This window comes from Poecilia latipinna, unplaced genomic scaffold (genome assembly GCF_001443285.1).
Source record: "Poecilia latipinna isolate Pla-1442-1.1 unplaced genomic scaffold, P_latipinna-1.0 Scaffold1620, whole genome shotgun sequence".
NCBI classification, from domain to species: domain Eukaryota; kingdom Metazoa; phylum Chordata; class Actinopteri; order Cyprinodontiformes; family Poeciliidae; genus Poecilia; species Poecilia latipinna.
Genome location: NW_015114236.1, coordinates 113,794 through 136,679, shown reverse-complemented (window position 1 = coordinate 136,679; position 22,886 = coordinate 113,794). Strand labels below are relative to the sequence as shown.

The window sequence follows — 22,886 nt, the reverse complement described above, 5'->3', positions numbered from 1 at the left end:
GGCAACTGCCACCCCATGCCACCCCAGTAGATCCGCCCCTGCCTATCAGTAAGTTTTATATGCACCGCAGCGATATTAGATTTTAGCTTTTATCTCACGACTTCCAGGTACTTTTCTATTCATTTTTACCAAATATTAATTAAAGAGTTCTCTCTTGAGTAAAACCAGAGCACGCAAATAGTAAACATATTTTATCCTAATATGCTTTACTCATGGATAAACAGAGTTTTTTTCTTCCCCGTTTCAAACCCAGATGTAGTACCTGTACCACGCCGCTCTGATGTAATTTACATTCTCGACACATGGAGGCAGTGCACTCCAAGCCAGACTGCCCCTGCTGACATTGCTCCCATAGATGATGTTACTCTCTATTACATGGATCTTTTCCAGTTGGTGAAAATGTGCTTTCAGACACCCAGTCTTCATCTCAAAGGGGCCTTTTAGCAGGAGCGATGCTTTGTTGTGCTCAGACACACAGCGCTGTTAGTTATATGATAAAAGTGGGCTCACGAGGTGGCAGAAGAAAGGATGAAAGCTGCAGAGACTTCTTTTTTTTTTTTTTTTAAGTGCATGATTAATACAGGGGGCCTCAGATCAATGCAGGAGCACCAGAATAGGGCCTGGCAGAGAGCTCCCCTTCATGTTTCATGTTGCAGCTCATAACACATGAAGAGGCTCGTCCATCACCGCGTCAGGCTGCCTGTCACATGTTGGCTGTCGGGGCGTACAAGAGGTGCAGAAAGGCACTTCCCTCTGCTGCTCCGTTTGATTTGTCCTTTGAGCTGTCGGTCCTAGCATGCGCTCCTGAACCAGTTTCACTCATAGTTAATTCCACGTGTCTTCTTTCTGTGACAAAATAATTATTTTTTCTCTCTCTTTGTCTCTCTTTTCCCCTCCTGCTTTTGTTTCCACTGCAGTGCATTTGTTTAGATGACTTGTGTTAAATTGTGTTGCTGAGGTCAGGGGCTGCCGGGTTTTAATCACAACCACAGACCCAGCTGGGGCTTCCAGCTTCCATTTACCTCTGATAACCTCCGTGTTCCCATTTTCATCAGTCCGGCTTGTGTTGAAACCTTCCAGGAGGCACTGGGCCTCCAAAATTTTCGCATGCATGTAAATGCGCGATGGATAATTATCACAAGGGTGTGCAAGTGGAAGCATGTGACATGACTTACTTTAAATTGTTGTGGCCAAAAGCTTTGATGTGTTTTATTTAGGTCTTATGGGATACACCAACACAAAGTAGCTCATGACTGTGAAGTGGAAGGTAAACTACAGTATATATATAGTTTTCGAACCTTTCGAGAAAAAAATTTGAAAAGTGCGGTATGTGTTTGTGTTCAGCTTCCCTGAGTCAATATTTTTTATTATAGACCTCCTTTTGTTGCGATGAGAGCTGCAGGTTTTCTTTACCGGTTTTGCAAAAGAAAACTGAACTCTATGCCCATACTTTTGTTGTGAAATAGCGGAAGATAAGTCAGCTTTGATGGAGAGGATCTGTTAAAAAAAAAACAAACAAGCAAATTGAAATTCACTCATTTGCAAATTTTGCAGGGACTTGTGAGTTTCACCAGTTGTCGCAACTTTTTTGAAAATCTGGCCAATCACCTTAATGTTTTCTACGTTTCCCTTTTTTTCTGACCAATCAGTACAACTCGCATGAATTTTTTTATTTGTATTAAGGGTGATATTTCAAGAAGGCACTTGAAAATGCTATTTTCTCTTTAAATATTAACTGTGTTAAAATCCTGTTGTTTTCGTGAAGGTTTTGTGCGGCACTTTCAACTTTTGTTGAAATGCTACGGCAAAAATAGAGCTTACAAAAGTGCAACTTTGATTACAACTTTTGGAGAAAAAAGTGTTGCGAAATCAGTCATTTCAGGCCACAACAAACACAATTGCTTTAAAGGACTGATTTATGGAGCACACAACTTATGCTTGTAATAACCAACAACTACTCTCCCACCTGAGTTGTTGCTCTGTGTAGCTCCTCCAGAGTTACCACATTCCCCCTTTAGCCGTCTTGACAGCTAAACAGTAAAGACGGGCGTTCGTCTGTTTGCTAATTATCTAATTTATGAAGGCACAAAAGCTTTTGTTTAGGAATATCAGGTTAAAAGGAGTCTGTATCCAATTCCATGCCACTAGTTTCAGATGTTTATTTGTTAAAAAGCTTTAAAAAAAACATATAATTTTTCTTCTGACTCACATTTAAGCACTGCATTGTGTTTGCCTGCCACATAAAATCCGAGCAAAATATGCTGAAGCTTAAGAAATATGAGCACGAGGCTCTGTAGCTGGAGTTTTTTTTTAATACGCATTTTAAAAGAACCTCTTTACAGAGAGAATCAAACCTGAATAGTCTCCTGAGATGAGATAAAGCAACAATGTTTATGCCATGAATAAATCATTAATGAAAGGATTGGTTATAGTCTGCTCGGCTTGTAAAAGCAGAAAAAAAGGCAGCTGACCCTGTTAAATCATTTACCCGACCCTTCATTAGATTAAGCATAGGGAGTTAAGCACACAGACATACAAACCTCCAGGCCAATAACTGTCAGATGTCCAAAATTCATCCTCATCCTGCACTAAATATAAACTCGTTTTTTTTTTTTTTTTTTCCTCATGTCATTCCAGCACTGTACTCTGCTTCCAGTGCAGTATCTGGTAACTGAATAAAAAGCGAAAGATAAGCACTCCTGGATTAAGACGAGACGCCGTGTGGGCTGTAACAGAGATGTCAAGGTGAATGTGAAATGAGAAGAAGCATCAATGCCTTTCATTATAAGGAGCAGGTTTCACCAAAACAGGCCCGAACAGGTTGCAGATTCCTGCGGAACGCTATGAATAGAGCGCCGTGGGAATCTACTGTCTGCCTCCTGTCGGTTTTCTTCGTATTGACACACGGGCAGAGCGGCTAAAGGTATGCTGAATGAGCGAACGAGTGACAGGCCTATTGTGGTTGGAGGATAGGAGCAGGAGGATTAGTCTCCTTTTGGCACTGATGGTCCTCGGTGTGGAGGGAATCTGTCATCAGCGGAGCTGCAGGTGGTCCACGGCTCTGAGCAGGGGGGCTCGAGCAAGAAAACAAGTGGGGTTTTCAGCTGGGAGCAGGGCGATGTTTACCCTGAGTTGCCCTGGAATCCGATTCTCTACACCTTAGCTCCTCACCTCTACTCTGATCGCGGTTGTGCCGCCACTCCTCCCCACCCGACCCACGCTCGTCCCCCCGCAAAGGGGCCAGAGCTTTGGAGCGAGTGTAATAATGCCTTTCCCTGCAGGTAGAAAGAAAACAAGATTACGTTTTTTCAATTAGAGGGACTCACACTGAAAACATGCAGCGCTGCTCCAAACAAGGCCAGCATCTCTGCTCTCCCCACTTCCACTGGTGCAGCAGAGAGCTGAATATTTCAGCAAAATTTGTCATGGCGGACATTTTTCAAGATGGTGGTCAAAGAAAAGGCTTTTTTTTAACTGAAACTAGTAATATGTATCATGGATAAATACTTTTAGTGCCAAACCATACATAATTGAATTAACAGAAATCATGTTCACTGATTTACATTGACAACCAGGGTGACCATGATAAAATGGTCACCCTGGTTGTCATGGTGGCCATCTTGAAAAATGGCCGCCATCTCAAAATTCTAGTGGCTAATGGGAAATATGAAAAACATATGACCTGAAGGGTAAACATGTACATTTTTATGTTTGCAGACACACTTGAAAATTTGTTGAAGTCATATGCTGCACTACACTCGTCTCTCTCTCCCCCCCCCTCCCTGAGCCCATTCAGAGGTGACCTGTGGATGGCTGGATGGATTTCTGGGCCGAGCCAGCACCAGTTGAATCATGAGTCTCTGTAAAAGTTTGGATGAGTGTCTCATAAGGGCGTGATGAGACAGGTCTCATAAAAATGACGGAGAGCCCCCTGCATGTCACCGGCCCCTGCCAGGAAAGCCCCGTGATGTACGAGGCCCAGGACACCTCTGCTAATAAGACTCATCTCTTTAATTGGCGTTATGGTGCGGCTGCCCAAATGACACCGGCATGCGGCCGTGTGCGCGGTGAATGCGTGTGTGCGCATCGACTCTGTCTGAACCGGGACCGTTTTGTGCATGCATGTGCTTCTTTAATGTGCACGTGTGGGTGGAAGCTCATGAATGTTCCCGTTATTAGATTTCTCACTTCCCTTCCTCCTCCAGAGCGGAGGATGAGCAGCCTCATTAGTAGGAGAGCACTTCCACTGCTGGCCATGATTTAACACCTTACCCAATCATAATTTATTCAATCTATTCTTAAGTATTGCATGCACTGCTAGATAGGGGTTAGGTTATGTAAGGGTGCAACAGTACCTTGTCTGAATGTGGTATGATGATGATTATTAATCTAAGGAAGCTGCAGATGGTGAGCTACTTTAAAAGTTCATCAGGTGCAGAGGCTGAACCTCAAAATTGTATGTGCTGTATTTTATTTGAGATGCCATCTGATGGACCATAACAGAGCACTGCGCAGAGTGAGAAAACCATGGTTCTGAAAAGTATCGACATTTCTAATCACTCAATGCTTGGCTGGGCCTCCTATTTGCATGAATTACTGCATCAATGCGCCGTGGCATATGATCCAGGTGATCGGCGTGTGGCACTGTGTAGGTGTAATGGAAGCTCAGATTTCTTTGATAGTGGCCTTCAGATCATCTGCCTTGTTGGATGTAGTGTCTCTCATCTTCCTCTTCACAACAGCCTGTAGATTTCCTAAGGGGTTCGGATCGGGGGAATTTGGCTGGCCAATCAAGAACAGGAACATCATGGTCATTGAATCAGCTTTTGGTACCTTTGGAAGTGTGGGCAGGTGTCAAGTCCTGCTGGAAAATCAATTCAGCATCTTCATACAACTTGTCAGTAGAGGGAGGCGTGAGGCGCTGTCAAATGTCTTGGTAGACGGCTGCATTGACCGTGGACTTCAGAAAGCCCAGTGGATCAACACCAACAGATGACATGGCACCCCAAACCACCACTGACTGAAAATGTCACACTGGACTTTGAGCAAAGTGGATTCTGTGCCTCCTCACTCTTCCTCCAAAACCCTGAGACCTTCATATCCAAATAAAATACAGAATTTACATTAATCTGAAAACAGGACTTTTGACCGTTGCACGAAAGTCCAGTTTGTTTTCTCCTTAGCCCAGGTAAGACTCTGGTTCAGAAGTGACCTGATGGGGCGAATGCCACATTTGTAGTCCCTATCTAGTATTCATCTGTGTCTGCAATAGATTTTGCTTGACAATCTTCTCAAGAATGTGGTTCTCCCTGTTGCTGGTGCACCTTATCCTACCACTCTTGTTCCCGTCCACCTTCTTCAGCAATTACCTTTTTTTTTTAACCTTCCTTGTTAAGGGTGGCGCTGACTGTCTTCTGACTGCAACAATTAAAAAACGTAATCAAAAAACACCAGGTACAAACACTTTTGCCAGGTTTAGATTGAGCAAATTTAAGGAGTATGAGACGTTTTGCAGGGCACTGTTGCATTTCTTTGTTGTCTCCAATCAGAAAAGTGGGGGAGAAGGAGGAAGAGGGAGAGGAATCAGAGGTGGTCAAAGACGAGAAGAGAGAGTGCAGACACGGAGAAGGGGAGCTGGTACTCGTTAGCGCGCTGTTCATCAGTCTTGTGGGGGTCAGGGTTCAGGGAGCCCCAAGGCTCGGTGTGTGACCGGTCACCTTTCACCCCTGACCCCCGCAGCCAGCACCTGGAGCTGAGGTATTTCCTCATAACGTTAACTCCTTCATTATTGATTCGCAGCTAGAAGGGCTGAGGCCTCGAAGCACGTGCGGATCTGAGATGTCTTTAGATGTTTCAGCATTTGAATTCAGAGAAAGCGCCACAACCGACTGTTCCAGCTCAAACGAGGGCAAGGTGGGAGAGAGAAATAAAGGGGAATCAAAAGAGGACAAGGAGGTACAGGAGATGGAACAGTCGGAGGAGAAAGAGGAAGAGGAGGAGGGAAGTCAGGGTCACAGCTGCGATAAAGAGGTCGGAATGAAAGATGTTGCTTCGGTCGGACAGGGAGGAAAATAAACATCCTCCCTAAAAATAGTTTGCTGTCCACTTCATGCAGCCCAGCTCTCACTCCAGCCAGGTGTTGGAGCAGCTTTGCTCCCCATAACAGAATCAGGACCGCCTGACTTTTCCAAGCAAACCGGCTTCATAATGTAAAAAACGTGTCTCCGGGCTTTGATGTGAGGGTTCCCTCAAAGCTCATAAGACAAACAGTCGGGGGATATCTTAACCCCTCAAATAAATATGACATGCCTGTCTTAACTTCATATCTGCTCCTGCCTGTTGTGGCTCAACTTTGACCTTTTTCCGTGACCCATGCTGTTGACTTTCCTTCTCTCCGTATGTCTTCATTTCCCTTGAAGAATCTCTCCTGAGCCGAGGTGAACTGCTTGGAAATCCGTCTGAATGAAGCTTTTTCTTTTCTCTCTCTTCTGGCTGATGGACAGATTCCAGTTTGATTGAACCCAAATGCTCAAGGCAAATAAGACAAACAAGAACACACACACACACACACACCTGTGTCTCCCTCGGCCTATCTTTCATCACCCTGCTTTTTGTTATGTGTCCGTCTTCCGGGGGGCCCCCTCCTTTCGCTATTTATGCCTGCAGAGCTACTTTGTTGTGCTTTTAGTGGCTCGGTTTGCGGATGGAGCAGATGCTGGAGCTGATATTCCCTGATCCTGCATTGAGCTGAGATAAGAGCAGATTGATGCCCGAGTTAGGGAGCACGGGAGTAATTGCTGTGGCTTTGATGATCCCGGCCGAGAGCTCTGCTTGCTAACAAGGACGTCCTCATATTTGGGATTTTTTTCTCCTCATCCCTACAGGTTTGAAATAGTCTGAAAACGTGTACACGCACTCATCATGTCCATGAATGTCACATACATTTGGTGAGTTTTGTGATGAATTTGAACTGTTCTTGGACATGAAAAAATTGCCAAAGCTAAAGCTGGACAGACGAAGTCTGAATTTAATCATGAATTTATTCATGCAGACCCAGATTTTTGTATACACTCCCATTAATATTTGCATAGATGTACCTTGACCACACATCATCTACGGGCCTCTGGTAGATGAATGTTTGTCCCTTCTCGGTAGAATTGGTAAAGCTTTTTCAGATTAGAAACATTAATCCTCATGTTTGTCTATTTTATGTTTGAGATCATTGTTGTCCCAGTTGTCCAAGTTTCAACCATCGAGATGTTGAGTTGAGGAAAATCAGTCTTCCCTTTGTTTAAACTAGTTTGTGCAAAACGTCACCCAGCACGATGATTGTCTGACCATAAGGGTGTTCATTTTGGAGCAGGTTCTTATTTCTTGGACCCTCTCAGTCCAAGGCAATGCAAAGCTTGCTTAAACCCGACCAGGGACACCAGTACTCCACCGGTTTCCAGTGTGTGAACGGTGGTGGTTTTGTACTTTTGCTGCCTCCATCCATCGTCTATACCCACCTATCCCTTCAGAATTACAGGGGCAGCTCATACCTACCTGCATGAAAACTCCGTGCAGAAAGAACCCGGCCCGGGATTCAAATCCAGGACCTACCTGCTCTACCAACTGCACCACCGTGGAGGCCTTTTCTGAACTTGTTTCTTCTGAATTTGGGGTCAGATGACTGAACTTTACACACAACTAGGTACTCTGGAACCTTATGGAATAATCCGGACCTCAAACCTAATAAAAAAAATGCATAGAGTTCCACTAAAACCTGCTACATTAAATAAACTTTAACTTGCTAGTTTTGCCATGAAGTGCAGTGAACGATCAAGCCAAATTTGTGTCTAACGATCGCTGATGGCAACAAGGAGGCCTAAACTTAATGTGTAATTCCTGCCCATGATTAGTGTGAGGTAACCTCTGACCTACACTGTGGACATGTTTGTGCAGCAATGCATGCTCAGATCTGATGCCTCTTTTTTTTTCTTTTCTTTTTTGCTCTGAGTGTGAAATCATGCATGCGTACATTAGGCGTTATAATGCTCATCTCTTTGTTTCTAAGGCCATGCCACTGTGACAGCGTGTGTATGTGCCGGAGGGGGCCTCCTCCAGGTTTTTTTTTTTTTTTTTTTTACAGCCTCTTTATTTATAGCCTGCACAGAATCACGCTCAGCTGAAAAAGCTATGACATAATCAGGCTGACAGATAACATTCTGTCTGCAGATAGAGTTATCTACAGCTCTGGATATAAGCTTATTTTCATAGAATAAAGGCTCTCGCCCGCTTCGCATGAAATGAAAGCGCAATCAGATGACGTTTCATTTGCAGGGGCGCGAGGCTTGCCTGCTGGGGTTACACTTGGAATATAAATATGTGATCAAAGTTGCAGCAGCCTGTACAATTTCCCAAAGCACCCGCCGGCAGGAGGTGGGGGGATAAAAGTCCCCTGATGAGGTTGTTCGGTGGGGCGGTGCTCTGATTAGAGGTGGATGCTGGTGGCTCTTCAGCCGAGATCTGAGCAATCTGGTCTGTGTTCTGCTGTGATGACGCCACTGAGGACATGTCAGGGACACCAGGCGGCAACAATGACATGTTGATCCCACGGGCTTTGGACGGTTGACCTGACGCTTGACTGGTACAAGAGGGTTCAGACAGGACGGATATCCAAACAAACAAGCAAATCTTATCTCAGCCCTGCCCCAGCCCTCAACCTCAGCTCTTCCTGCTTATTCCCAGGGAGTTGCTTCTTCTCTGAGGGAGGATAAATTCCTGGATTTGCGTAGGCCCTTGTCTCTTAGGGTTTTTTCACACTTGATAATCCAGTGTATTGGGGACCAAAATAATGACATCTGTTACATTTTCAGCTGGTTTGCTGCGGTTTGCTTTCACGCTGCATTGGGTCAAACGAAGCAAACTTTTTGAAAAACCTGTTCAACCCTTACCTGTGGTGCAACTCCAGGAAAACCAATGAAGAAGACGACTAAAACTACCTTCTTCACAATATGTAGTAAAAAATGGGGTGGCGTCAGATTTTAGCGGTTGTAGGATTTCTCTTTTGTCTTTGGTAAAAGATTACTAGTCATTTTCCCTGATAGAGCTAAACTCTCATGTTTGTTTATTTGTATTTACCCAGAATGCCTTTGTTTCCTGCTTTTGGAGCTGTCTCTGTCCGCTTGCATCCACATGTGCATTTGCATCGCACTAAATCGCACCTCGACCAAATCAAGGCTTGGATTTTTGGGCAGACCAGAGTTTGCTTTTTTGGTCCGCATCAGAGTTTGATTGCGCATTCACACTTCCCCAAGCGAACTGGACTTTCCAGCCAATCAAACTAGAGTTTGATGAAAGCGGACCAAACAGGGCCGGTGCGAATGCACCACTAAACACTTCAAGGGGGATCTACTGCAGCGAGAGAGGTGATAAGTGGGAGATCATTACAAGCCCTGAGCCGGAGCCAAATGAGATGACGCACACCGCGGGATCATAATGCCGGGCGAAATCGGTAAGGACACTGAGATGAAATTAGACGTTAAACCCCTCTGTATCATTTAGCAACAATAATTTCTTCAGCGTGTCAGCGCTGTGGGCTACTTGTTCCGGTTCCAGCGCTTCCTTAAGAGAGCCAGCGCTCGGTTCAAAAAGGGGAGAGCAATGAGTCAGATCCTCAGCTCCAATTATATCTGCATCCCTGCAGTTTGCTCTTTGCAGCCGGCGCACACATCCCCACATAAGACACGCTTTGAAATCTAAACTAGCTGCCAGGGATCGCCTGTAGCTGTCAAGAAAAATAACAGGCCGGCAAACAGAATCACACAGGCGGCGTCTGCTCCAACTGGAGCTTGTTGACCATCGCCGAGCCAAGGGACTGCGAAGGAGAGGGAGGAGGGGAGAGAGTTGGAGGGTGAGCTCACAGAGGTCGCTTTGAAGTTTCTATTCAGGTCTTTGTCCCATTCAGGCTGCTGGCAGTAGACATCTCTACTTGGGGCCGGGCCCCTCCCATCATCGCACCGTCTCCCTGCTCACTCACACACACGCTGCAAAAGAAAAAGCAGGCACGTCCGCAGGTCCTGTCCATCACAGAGGCCTTAATTAGAGCCGATTCAAATGCACCCTTTTGTACCCTTCTCACTCTCCTCTCTTTCTTTAACCCCCCACCCTCACTCATTTCGCTCTCTTTCACCAACTCCCACCCTCTCTTTTTCACCCTTTCCTCTCGCTTTCTAGACCCTTTTCCCACTTTTGTTGCCCTCCTTTTCTTGGCAGGGAGCGGGGCACCTCTCCAGACGTTTTCTTCTACATGCCATGAGCTCCCTCCCCTCCCCCGCCATCCTCCTTTCTACCCAACCGTCCCTCTGAGTCTGGAAGCCGAGTGTGACCTAATGTTTGACAGACAAGCATCCCCGGAGAAAGAACTCATCTATCAGTGGCTTGTAATTCTATTAGGATGGACAGAACAAACCCCCTCTCTCACCTCCAGGCCAACATTTGGCATATTATCTCTATCCGTTTAGCTCTTCTTCTAAACCTCCAGGCAGTAGGTCTACAAAATACCAACAAATAACCAAAGTGAGTTGACAACATATGCAGCGGCCAGCAGAAGTACAAGTCTGTGTTTTAGACTTTTACAATCACAAACTTCTATGTATTTTTATTGGGATTTTGGGTGAGACAATGTGGTGGAATTTGGAAGGTTGTCAAGATTCTGGGGAGGAAAATGGCATAAATTCGACCCGAATGAAACGTTTTCCCATTCTTCTTTGCAAAAGGCCGTAATCTCGGTCAGACTTAATGGGGAGGTTCTAGGAACAGCAATGCCAACCTCTTACCACAGATTCTCAACTAGCTTTGGTCCCAATTTTTGACTGGGCCATTTTTAGAAATCAATCTAGTTTAACTTAAATCATTCCACGTTAGCTCTGACTGTGTCTTTTGCAGCCTCTTTCTTCGAAGATTCAACTGGATTTAGTTTCATCTGTCTTCCCATTGGGTCTGACAATGTCTACTAAATCTTTTAGAGCAGTGGACCCAACTCTGTGGATGCATTGCTTCCATCTTTGTACGATATTGATTCTGTCTATTCTTTTAAAAAGCAGCTGTTTTGTAAAGACAGCCATTTTTTATTAGCAGTTTTTTAAAATTTGATTTATTCTTTGATGCTTTTAAAACTAGTCAGTTCAAGTCAACTGCATGAATGTAAGTGCTGATACTTGTAAACAATGTTGCTATGTCCCTCTAGAGAAAGAGATTGTAGATCTCGGCGAGGTTTTTAACTGGCTAAATAGTTGTTTAATATCATTAAAACATTTTTTATATGCTGTTTTATTTCTTCTTTTAAGCTTTTATGCTTTAACTTCAGTGTTTTTATTTTTTAAAGTCTAATTTTACAATGAAACATTTTCTTTACCTTTGAAAGATGCCATATGAAAAAAAAAAAGTTTGCTTACTTACTAACATTACGCATCGCTGTCAGTTCAGTTCTTATTCAACTTAAACATATGTTGAAAATTAAATAGTGTAACTGATGTCTTACAGCATCTTTACAGTCCTTGTGGATGGTGATGCTGTGGGCAGGAAGAAGAAGCCTCTGACTGAAGACTGTTGCTGGCAATAACTTGACATCCCAATGGCTTAATAGTTCAGTATCCATTCAGCAGAAACCACATTCTGCAGTAACATGTCCTGAATGACTCCATCAGTTGTTGGTGAGTACTGCTGTTCCACCTCATTTGCGTTTGCTGCTTCTCTTTTGTGCTATCACACCTGAAAATCCAGTAAACTCGGTTCAGTTGGGCACCAAAATTACATTTGTTACACTTTAATCTGGTGCGGCATATTGCACTGTCAAAAAAACCTAATCCTTTAAAAAATTTGTTCGCCTCCTTGCCTGTGGTGGCGCTGCAACCACTGAGATAAATGACACAAAAAGCTCTGAACAACAACAACTTCCTTCTTCACAAATTGAAAACAAAAATGGAGTAGCATCAGATTTTAGTGGTTGCAGGATTTCTCTTTTGTCTTTGGTAAAACACTACCAGCCATTTCTACCTACAGCGAGCCGCTAGAGTCGTTTGTTTGTTTAGGTTGTATTTACCCAGAATGCCCTGCGCTATAGTCTCTTCCTGCTTTTAGGGAGGCCACCGGTCCGCTTGCATGGAGCTGAGCTAGAGTTCACTTCAACCGAATCGACACCTAAAAACGTTTTAGCCGGACCAGCGTTGGCGTTTTTGGTCTGCAACTAGAGTTCGATTGCAGATTCACGCCTCCGCATATGAGACGGTCTTTCTAGGTAAAGGAACTAGAGTTCGGTTGAAGCAGACTAAACAGGGCTGGTGTGAATGCACCATAGTTTAAAAAGCCGGGCAGAGAGATGTCAAAGTTATGAACACGATGTTTCCCCATAATGATTGGTGGAAGAGATGGTTTGAACTTCTTCTTTCTCTGCTCTTTGATCCTGCCCTGCATCCATAAAGCCTTCTTCTGTCAAATCCACTGGGATTTGGGGCCACACTTCAGGTACTGTCTGAGCTTTTGAGATGCTAATCAGCTGCTTCCACTTGTAAAAATACCTTGTTGCCACGATTATGCATCATAACAACCGTCAGAAAATATAAAAGCAGGAGCAAAAATTATTCCAGCTGCACGGCATCCTCAACCAGATGGAACAATTATCTAAACATGCAACGCCTCAACCAAAAAAAAAAAAAAAAAAAAAAAAAAAAAAAGACGATGAACAAAAGTCTACACAATGCAAACAGTATGTTCAGATTTATTTGTAATGTTCTGTTCTTGTCTGACTAGAGCACCTTGTTTCACGTGTCTTCTTTACGTGACTTGGAGCAAATTGGACATCTTGTAACTTGGAATAAAGATAATAATAATAAAAAATAATCTTGATTTAATATTTTCCAGTCTTAAATTGTGTTTTAAGAGTGCACAGTTAATAGTTGGATGGGGAGAATGTCCCACCTGAGCAGTAAATCTGTCCAGATGGACAGCCATGTCTTGGCAGGTTCCATTTTCGGATGATGGATTGAACATTTCTCTGTGAGATGTTCAAATTATGGCCGAATCCTGACCCAAGGCTTATTAAGTCGTACATCTATAATAAGGATAAATTGCACTGAAGTTTACTTATTAGTAGAGTGCTGAAGGCAGTTTGCTAATTTTCACTTAGGGAGAGAGCAGAGTAAAAGCACCTGAGTGCAAATGCATGCCGCACTTTTCCGATTTTATTTTGAAAGACATTTTGAAAATCGTTTTCCAATGTTTACAGAAAATCCTCAGTAGATGTTAAAGTTTTGACAAAATGCTGAAAACTACGTGGCACACTATGTACACTATCCGTGTTCTGACTTTCTTGACCACAGACAGTTGCCTTGTTCTTCAGTGACTAACACAATTTCTCCCTAAAATCAAATCTAATCTGATAAGCTGGGATGGTATAATGTGGCAGCTTAAGATAGGACGAGACCATTCCTCCACTAATCAGCATTCTTATCAATATTCCCCTGTGTTTATGTGTCAACAAGGACTGCCACATGAAACATCTCATCTCGTTAAAGGGAGAGCGGAGAGGAGGGAAGAAGAAGAAGAGAAGGCTGGGTTGTTAAATCAGGCAGGACTTGTTTAGCACAGACCGTTATTTGTCTGTAATCAGAGCTTTCCTGTCAGTCATAATGACTGAGACGAATAAAAGAGATGAGGGAGAGAGAAGGAAGACATCTGGGCAGCAATCAAGCCAACCGCAAACAGGAAATGTAATGTCTGCGGATGCCCTGGCTGTTGTGTTTGGCCTCGCTGATGTTGCTGTTAAATCAAAAGCAGCATGAACGGCTCGTACAGCAGCCTTCAAGTGTCAGCCCTTCCCAAAATAGCCTGTTTACATTAGCCGCCTTTTCCCACTGCCTCAGCTGGCGCTGGTGTTTGGAATGGATCTGACTTGTTTGTCTTTATGCTCCTCGCGTTTCCCTTAAGCCGAGATTTCGCCGGCCGTGAAGCCGGACGGGAGTCATCTGTTTGTGCGGTTCTGCGGGGTTTGTGTCGTCTCTGTGGTTAATGGCTGCCGGGTATCAATCGCATCCGGATCCTCCCATCGCTCTTCAGATAACGATGGCTGACCACTTGACCCCGTGCATGCCCCGCTCACTCCTGAATCCACGGCCCGTTGATAGGCCCCCGTAACGCCGCCGAGGCTGCAGCACTTTCGGCTCCTACCTCACCTGGCCCGAGGATCACAGAAGGAAACGGGCCAGAGTTCATTAGGAGCAGATTAAGAACAAGAGCAGAACACTTCGGCTGTGATTTATTTTCACTGTGTGGTTGCTGGACTAACAACACGCCAAACAGAGGTTTCATCCAGGAATAATGATGTCATGGCTTCAGAGTAAATATCAAAATGGGAAGCATCCGTGTCCTCAGCAGGGTTCAATTTGGACTTGAAGTTGAGAACACAGCAGACTTGTGTTGCTTTAGGAGTTACGGCGAAAGACTACTGAGCGAACTAAACATTTGTTGCGGAATATTTTTGGTAGCTAGCTGCAGATCTTCCAAAAAATGTGAAATATCTGTGTTATCAAACCCATATGGCAAGGATTTCCCGTTTCAGTGCTGTATATTATTATTAAGTACTTTTCTGGGAGGCTAACATCTGGCAAGTTTAGTTTTAGTGTCCCTCTGTCTGTGAAACTGTCGGATATATATGGCTGAGAAGGTTTCTATTACAAACATAATACGGCTGAAACGACTCATTTCCTTAGATTTTGCTCCCAATGAGTTAGGCATGCTGGGAATCTTTGAAAGTTGTTTTGATCAATACTTTCTCAGGCTTTCTAAAGTTCTTTCAAAGCCTTTTTTTTTTCTTTTTCGTTTTAGACTTTGGCTTTTTATTCATTTTCTGTTGAAGCCTTGTGATGTTATAATCCTGAGGTGGTTGAGTCTGTTTTCCCGTTTTCACAGCAGCGGGGTTGACTCCTTGTGAGATGTCACACCTGCAGGTTATTCACCGCTCAGCAGCATGGTGTCTGTAGGATCAGTGTTCCTCTCTTGCAGTTGCCTGATTGTTTCGTCTCGGTTGTGACAATCAGCCCATCTTGTTGTGAAACCACATTCTCCTCGTATTCAGAAGTCGGATATTCTGAGCTCATTATTAGAAATGCCATGAAAATAAAAAATAAAAACCCACTGAAGCAGGAATAGTGATCAGTATTGTTGGCAATGTATGACAGTAGCTATGTTTCCACTACAAATGTGCATGAGACCTTGTTGAAATATCTTTTTCCATTAAAAAAAGAAATGCAATTAAAATCACATGTGAATACGCTCGTTTATGTGAGTAAGTCACCAAAAAACATGCCGCTACATCATCCTCACATCACTTCCTGTCATCTTCTTAGCCATTTCCATCAGTAGTAACATCCTGTTGTTGGTTGAATCATTCGAGACGAAAGAAGTGTTTCCATTTCAGTTTTGTCAAACACACTAATTTTGATATGAATGTAAAACAACCTCGTCTCAGTGCCAAAACTTTACATAGAGAAACAAGAGCTTTTACGAAGTTGCCGCAGATTTATCTTCGAAATGTCAAATTGCGCAATTTTAAGGTCAATGGGAACGCAGATACTCTGAGTCTTGATAAAGAAGTGGCACATTATCAATCCACACTGGGCTGTTGTTAGGAACTATTGTTACCAGTTACAACAAGTAACAAATCCACACCAGAACATGCTCCATCCTTTTTTTTTTTTTTAAGCACCAATACTTGAATTGACTCGCTGTAATTTAAGAAACCATCCCATCTGTGAAAGCTGATGTCCAACAAAGCAAGAGGAACTTTATGCACTACTTATCTTCCATACATGGCTGTCAGCCCTTGTCCTGTCACATCATAATCAACCTTCATCAGTATCAGAATGACTTTATTATTGGTTCCGTTGGGAAATTTCCCTTGCAGTCGGGGAAAAATCATGAACGCAATCACTCTACAACATTGGCAAGAGCACAAAATAAAGCACTGGGAAAATTTCTGCACAAATATCTCTTTTCAAAAAGTGATCTGACTAAAATGACAACGCAGTCTCACTCAGTCACATTTTAGATGTAATCTGAATAATGGCCTGAGTAAGAGAAGAGTTTTTCCATCTGTTTGGTCCTTGATTTAGGCTGTCTGAATCTCTTTCCAGATGGCAGGAGTTCAAATGTGCCATGAAATGGGTGATTGAGTGAAATGGTTATTCGCCTTCTGTGTGACTCCGTTTATTAAAGATGTTTCTGTTAAAACAGGTACTTTGGTTCAGAAAATTTTGCCTTTTCACTATTTGTTTCATCCTGCTTTTGCCTCCTGCTCTTATGTTGCCAAACCAGGTGATGAAAGTAAATGCAAGGACAGATTCCATCACAGAATTGTAGACGATAATCATGAACTTTTTACACACACCAACTTGAATGAATTTGTGGAAGAAATGCAATCTCTGATGTACTTTTTTGCATTTTTATTGAACGTCAGCTTCTGGTGAGTGACTCATATCTCTGAACATGCTAAAGCAAACTAAAGTCAGCGGCCTGGACATCTTTCTGAATGTTCCCTTTGGTTTATACTTTGTTCTTTGTGTATTTGATCTACATCAATTTTTAAAACATGACAAGTAACATGACAAGTGACCCATTGTCTTAGACATATTGTCTAAGAAAGTCGACGAATGACGCACAAAAGACCATTTTAGGCCAAAAAAAGCATATGAATAGCATCAAGTATTGCATTTAGCTGTTGTATATTTTAAAAGATTTAACTAAAGAAACGAGGGAATAAAGTAGTTCACTGCGGAGTTATTTCAGATGTCATTTGACAGATAATCAATGGAGACGGGACAGGTGACCCGACAGACTGGCACTCCTTTCTGCCTCTGCCAACGTAACATAACGAACACAGAAATAGCTTGACTGAGAAAATCAGCAGTGAACTCGAGAACACGGCGTCTTGTGTAGCTTCACACAAAAGGCTGTGCTGATTTCCACTAACGTGCCATTATATCTCGCCGACTGAAGCATTTTCAGCTTTGCTTATTTTGAGCTGCTAAAACCAACAGGTGGAGGTGATGAAAGGGACTCTGTCTAATAAGCTGTTAGGATTTTACACCTGGATGGTTCCTAAGCTTTTCTACAAACGCACTAAAATACAGAATTAAAGCGAGATATGCAAACGCAGGAGCCCCGCATAGGAGTGCACTGGTTGCTCTGCAAAAGTTCAAGTTGGCTAATTATGTGGTTGGAAACTTTGAAAAATCTTATTTATTATTGATCAAAACTACTTGACTCGAGACAGGCTAGATCTTTGAAGGCAAACTATGTAGAAATCGGCCATTTTTAAAGAACTTTATTTATTTAGCATCTTGTCATATTTTAGCTTATAATTTACACCCAAGACAGAGTGATGGCACCCAAAGGGAGGCAAAATTTACACTTTTTGTGGTGTAAAAAATAAGATAATGACTTTCTTCACCTTCAATGTGTCTCATCAGGATTTTATATGTCTGCTAGAGATCTGACAATTAAAGTGAATTTTATTTTGCAGCGTCACACAGTGAGAGTGAGCTTGACTCAAAATCCATAATGCAACCTGAAGACAACCAGACTGTGGAAAGCTTCAGGCAAGAACGTAGCTACATCCGACAGAAAATCTGTGAGTTTACCTGAAGAGGGTTACATGGGATGTCCTCGCAGTGTGAGGGATTTGGGTAAGTAGGTTGAGCAAATATCTCAACCTGAGATGTGGGATGCTGATAGACTTCCATCAAAGAAGACATTTTAACAAAACAAACCAATTTCTTATGAAAAAAAGGCACAAAAACCTGTTTTGGCAAGTGTTGAAACTCTTAAACTAAAGTGTTACTTCATCATAATAATGATGATGTGAAAGCTCCTCAAAATAATGGGATTGTTAGTTCCTCCCACTTGAATGTCTCTTTAAAATCTTTCTGGATTTGACCCCGCAAACAAAGTTATAGGGAGGGGAAGTTTGTGACCATAAATGTACAAAAATCATCAACTGCTTCTAAAACCTCCATCCATACAGTGTCTGTACCCTCTTCCTTGTAGGGTCATCACTGTGAAAACGTTCAAAACGCATCACGCATTTCCTCTCCACTTGTATTACGTTGCTTTTTGTGAACATGAAAAACATTTAGAGTTGCAAAGCCTTCGCCGAAAATAACTCCCTAAGCCCAGAGCGTGAATTGCAAACCCTTGTCTAAGCTCTTGGCTTTTCTACTTTAACTCATCTTTATCATCCTGAAACTCTTCAGTGTAATCCTCACACAGTGACCATTTATGCACAAACAAAGACTTAGCAGCTGCCTGCTCTGAGCAATTTTTAACCCTGCAGGGCGACCAGCTTGGGTAAAGTGGACATTTCAGGCTGGGGCCGTTTTGGAAGAGGCAGTGGCCTCATTAGAACAATATAGACGAATGAGAAAACTAGTGTTTTGGATAAATTAATCTGGTCTAAAATGGAGTTGTGAGCATGATTAGGACTCTTCAAATTTTGAGTGAGGGGCATTAAAGAGAATTAAAAAAGGATCCAGAAAGTTAAACATCAGCGACTAAGATAACATTTACTAGAGAAGATTTCCCATTTCCCATCACAGTATCATCATCAGTGTGTTCATCATTAACGCATCTTAATCTTTAACTTGTTTAAACAAGTGTATCCTAACCCCCTTGTCACCTCTCCCCCTGGCCTCTCTTGTTCTCTACGGAGGAAAAAGAACACTGTTTTTTTTCTTTTTGGCTTACAGCGAAACGACTTGACAAGTCTTGGACGAAGCGCCCCAAAAATCTGCAGCAGATACAGTCGTTGGCGAGTTCAGCCAAGACTGTTAGGTTTTTGACGTTCGTGACTCTCAGCGGCCATTTATCTATTTGCCTTGAGCCAAGACAAAAGAAAAAATTATGATAATAATAATAATAATAATAATAATAATAATAATAATAATAATAATAGCCTCTGCATATTTATGTCCCTGTCAGGATGATCGCTTCCACCAGTGCTAACGTTCATCCAATATACGGAGCAAACCCCGTGCACTTTGGATTAAAAATAATGCCCAAAATGGTGACACTCTAATCACCCTCAGCTGCACTCTGTAACTCTAAATCAAAGGTCAAAAAGTCAGTAAACACCAGGTCTGCCTAGCATCTGGCCGCTGACAGTCGGCATGTTTTAGCTGTTGGATTTCTCGTCCGAAGCCGTGTTTTCTCATCGTTTAGTCAGAAACACATGAAACTTTCCATCGTGAACCTTCGCCCCTTCACCCCCCCACCGATGGACCCAAACAGCTGCGCTCTTCAGGCAGCAGCGATATTAAAGTGCAAACTGGCTATTTATAGGGGCATAAAGATAAATTAACATGATGATCTCACTCTTTGAAAATGCACCGGCTTCTATAGAGAGTCTGAAGGGTGGAAAGAAGCTTCCTAATGGGACTGAGTGTGGACAATAGCCCCGCTTGTCCTCACATCTTCCGTGTTGTTTCCCCTGTTCAATAAAGCCTGTAGTATACAGCTCTGAAAAATACATCAACAGTCCATCTGTCACTTGCTATAATCCTCTTGTAAGTGACTGTGCTGGTATTTTGTTCTTCGATGTGCGCGGTGCTACTTCCACATTGCTGCTGCAGATTACTCTCACTTGTTCCCGAGGCAAATCTCTGTAAAATTGCACACTGCCGCTGAGGTGTTTCTGGACTTCGAAGCTGCTGTTTGGTACCACTCCTGACAAATGGAAACTCACGTACAACTCCGTCCCTGTTGAAGTCGTGTCCCAATCGGTTGGGGAGCTTCGGCCGCAGCTGTGGCATCACATCAGAGTCACAAAACCAGAGGTATCTCATTGGGCTGCGTCAGATCAGGTGTCCAACTGTGACTAACTGATTGGCCGATGAGTTATCGGGTATCCCAGAAGTTCTGTGGACATCTCGCTCTGTGGCAACCAGACTGTGTTTTGTCACTGCTGTGGATGCAGCCATGACACAGCAGTCGCCAACCGTGGATGTTTCCACTGCAAGTGAAACCTAAAAATATAAATACGCCTGGGCAATTCCATCCACTAATTTCCATTGTAGTTGTTTGGGGTATAATGTGAAAGACCAAAAGAAGATTGCTAAGAGCAAGGATAAGGGCACAAGATTTTCAATTTATTTTTTTATAAATTTAATCTGAAAATCTGCGGCGTACATTTGTAATCCCCTCTCAGTCCAGGTCAATACTTTCTAAAGCCAGCTTTTGTTGTGGTTGCAGCTACAAATCTTTAGGGCTTTAGACATCTAGTGTCCTTTTATTTTCTTGCAAACTCAATCAGATTAAGATGGAGAGCATCAATGAACCGAACAGTAAATTTTCAAATCTGCCCTCAGATGTTCAACTTGATTCATTTCACTACTTTGACTGGGCCATGTCATCGAAGCAATTCTTTTGCAGTTCTGGTCACAGGAGTCTCTAGTCTGTTGCAGCCTTGAACAGGTTTTCTTCCATTATTGGCATTTATTAACGCTGCGCTCCAGTTGGGAAATTCCGACTTCCCAGTCAAAAAAGAATCAACCGAATCTCCCTCCGAAGTCGGGTTTCCCACTGGGAAACTGGGAGCAACTCCGACTAGAGTCGACTTCGCATTTCAGCTTTTGCCGTTCCTTCCATCAACAACGGCGAGATGATGTGGTGGAAACGTGTTTATTTTACAAGACACACATGTAAGAGTGCGTCTGTAATCAGAGTTGCATGTAGCGCCTGCAACAATAAATGGAGCAAATTAAAGGGATGTTTGTGTATGAAAAGTAAAGCCCAAAATGATGTTTGTAAGAAATACAGCAAACAATGTTTATGGGCGTCACCATGTTGGAATCCTGACATCTTAATTAGAAAGCTGTTACCTCGGGTCTGACGTCAAACCCATTTTGGCTTCCAGCTTCCAAGGCAACTGGAATGCAGCATTAGCTCCATCCATTTTCTTCCCCACGCTTGCTGTGTTCCTGAATACACTTTTATGTGTTTTTACTTGGTAAAAGAGTCCTTCAGACCTTTTCCTTTCACTTTGTAATGGTCTGCTGCTGTCTGTCAGGTGACACCCCAATGAAATTCACTGAAGTTTGGGGTCCAACTGCTTTGGCAAGGCGCCGCACCGCGTATCCCTGTGGTCAGGGAACGTCACGCTGGCTAGCAACCTGTTCGATTGTGCTGTGGATCCAACAACTACCCCGTTACTTCGGGGTAGTTGTTGGATCTACAACAGAATCCAACAGGTCTCCCACACCGGAAAAACACACAAATATAAATACCCTCAGATAATTATAGTGTATGGAGCGTGAAGCATGTGTTGAGCTTATTGTCTCACAAAGATTTATGGGCTGTCTGCAGACAACAGGATGTTGGAAGAAGAAAAAAAGCATAATTTTAGGAAGCATAGAGCAGCTCTTAAAAATGTCTGTTTTCCTCCCAATTACACAAAATCCCACCCCTCCCTTCGCCTCTCTTCTCTTCTCTCTCCCCTCTCTCTCTGTGGGAGCCCCGACGCGTTTTTGTTGCCACCGTTAGGGGGCGGCATTGTTTGCATAAATGCAAGGCAACAGAAAGAATCGCACACACAAAGGGGGCACAGACATGGACATGATCAATTATGTGTCAAGCATTTCTTCCTCAGTGAATGAATGGCTCGGTGACTACAGGGCTACCGGCCGCCTATTGTCTATTGACGCTGGGAGACGAAGTTCTCATGCAGTTCATTATCCCCCAAAGAGGACAAACAGCGAGAGATCCAAAGAGGCCATTAATCATCATTCCCTTCAGAGAGGAGAAAAGAGGCAATCAAACTAACAGGTACTGTAACCCCTGCACCGCAAACTGTAAAGTTGCGTTTTATGAGCCAAAAAATAAAAAATCATAAACACATTTGCCTTTTTTTATGATGATGATGATCAAGGTCAGCACAATCATCGCCATTAAACAATATAATTGAGACGTTTATGACATAAGTAGCTCGTTTATGATCAATTCCCCTCTCTCATTTAAATGGGGCCAAAGTTTTTTTTTTTTTTTTTTACTCCAGTTGCCTATCCCAACTCGCTTCTGCTTTCAGTTTGACGAATAACTCCAAAGTCCGTTTCGGTTCGGGTCGATGGTTCCGGCCGAAGCGGCTGGTTGGGGGGTGAAAAGCGGGGGGTCAACCTAATAGTACCCTCCCACACCACCGCCACCATTCCGTAACCCATTTTCCTCCTCCTCCAGTCCACCCCTCCACGTCCCCATAAATGCCTTCGCTTCCTGCTTCCAACTTCGGACAGAGCGCCGTGATTGGCCACAACGCACGCTGTGGGCAGTCCCCGCCCGCCTTTGCCTGCCTGCGCCTCTCCGCTCGGCTCGAGTTACCAAGCCGAGCTCGGGCTGTTGCATATACACACACACACACACACACTCCACACACACATACATACATACAAGCGTTCACCGGAGTGTTTTCAAGGAGATGATTTTTTTTTTTTTTCTGGGGGGGTAAAACAGAAAAGGAAAGAAAAAAATGAACGCGGAAAGATGGGAATGTCGCCGAGCTGATTGAGATCTACTCCTCGACCCCCAACAGACGCAGGTCGGATCCATCCTCCTCTACACTTTCGGTCCAAAGAGCGGCGTGCATTTTTACGCACTGGGCATATCGCTCCGGGAAGGCGGACTGAGACTGCTCACAGCGCAATCCTCTCACGCTGAGAGCCGGGAGGGATATTTACAATAGAAACTCCCGATTCCTTTGCGGAGAAGAAGAGCAAAAAAAAAAAAAAAAAAAAAAAAAAAAAAAAAAAAAAAGGGGGGGGGGAAAAAAAAAACCTGGAAGAGGGGGGCCCTCCAAATTCTCG

At 43.4% G+C, this 22,886-nt stretch overlaps 1 protein-coding gene and 1 long non-coding RNA gene across 7 annotated transcripts in view; one reads left to right on the top strand and one right to left on the bottom strand.

The window, feature by feature from the left end:
- Positions 1–2,813, bottom strand: part of LOC106964074 (uncharacterized) — an 11,104-nt gene extending 8,291 nt beyond the window's left edge. The window contains exon 1 of the long non-coding RNA XR_001428318.1: positions 2,803–2,813. This is a non-coding gene — a long non-coding RNA (uncharacterized LOC106964074). The remainder of the gene's footprint in view (positions 1–2,802) is intronic.
- The window catches only part of efnb1 (ephrin-B1), a 150,668-nt gene that overhangs the window by 22,280 nt on the left and 105,502 nt on the right, over positions 1–22,886 (top strand). For 2 of the 6 annotated variants that reach the window (XM_015059321.1, XM_015059322.1), the window contains exons 2-4: positions 2,638–2,745; positions 2,821–2,923; positions 17,561–17,723. In XM_015059321.1, the coding sequence (XP_014914807.1) occupies positions 17,698–17,723 (26 nt within the window). In that variant the 5' untranslated portion in view covers positions 2,638–2,745; positions 2,821–2,923; positions 17,561–17,697. Of the gene's footprint in view, positions 1–2,637; positions 2,746–2,819; positions 2,924–17,560; positions 17,724–21,684; positions 21,856–22,886 lie in introns of those variants that run through there. The other 4 variants (XM_015059323.1, XM_015059324.1, XM_015059326.1 and 1 more) reach the window with 4 other exon arrangements.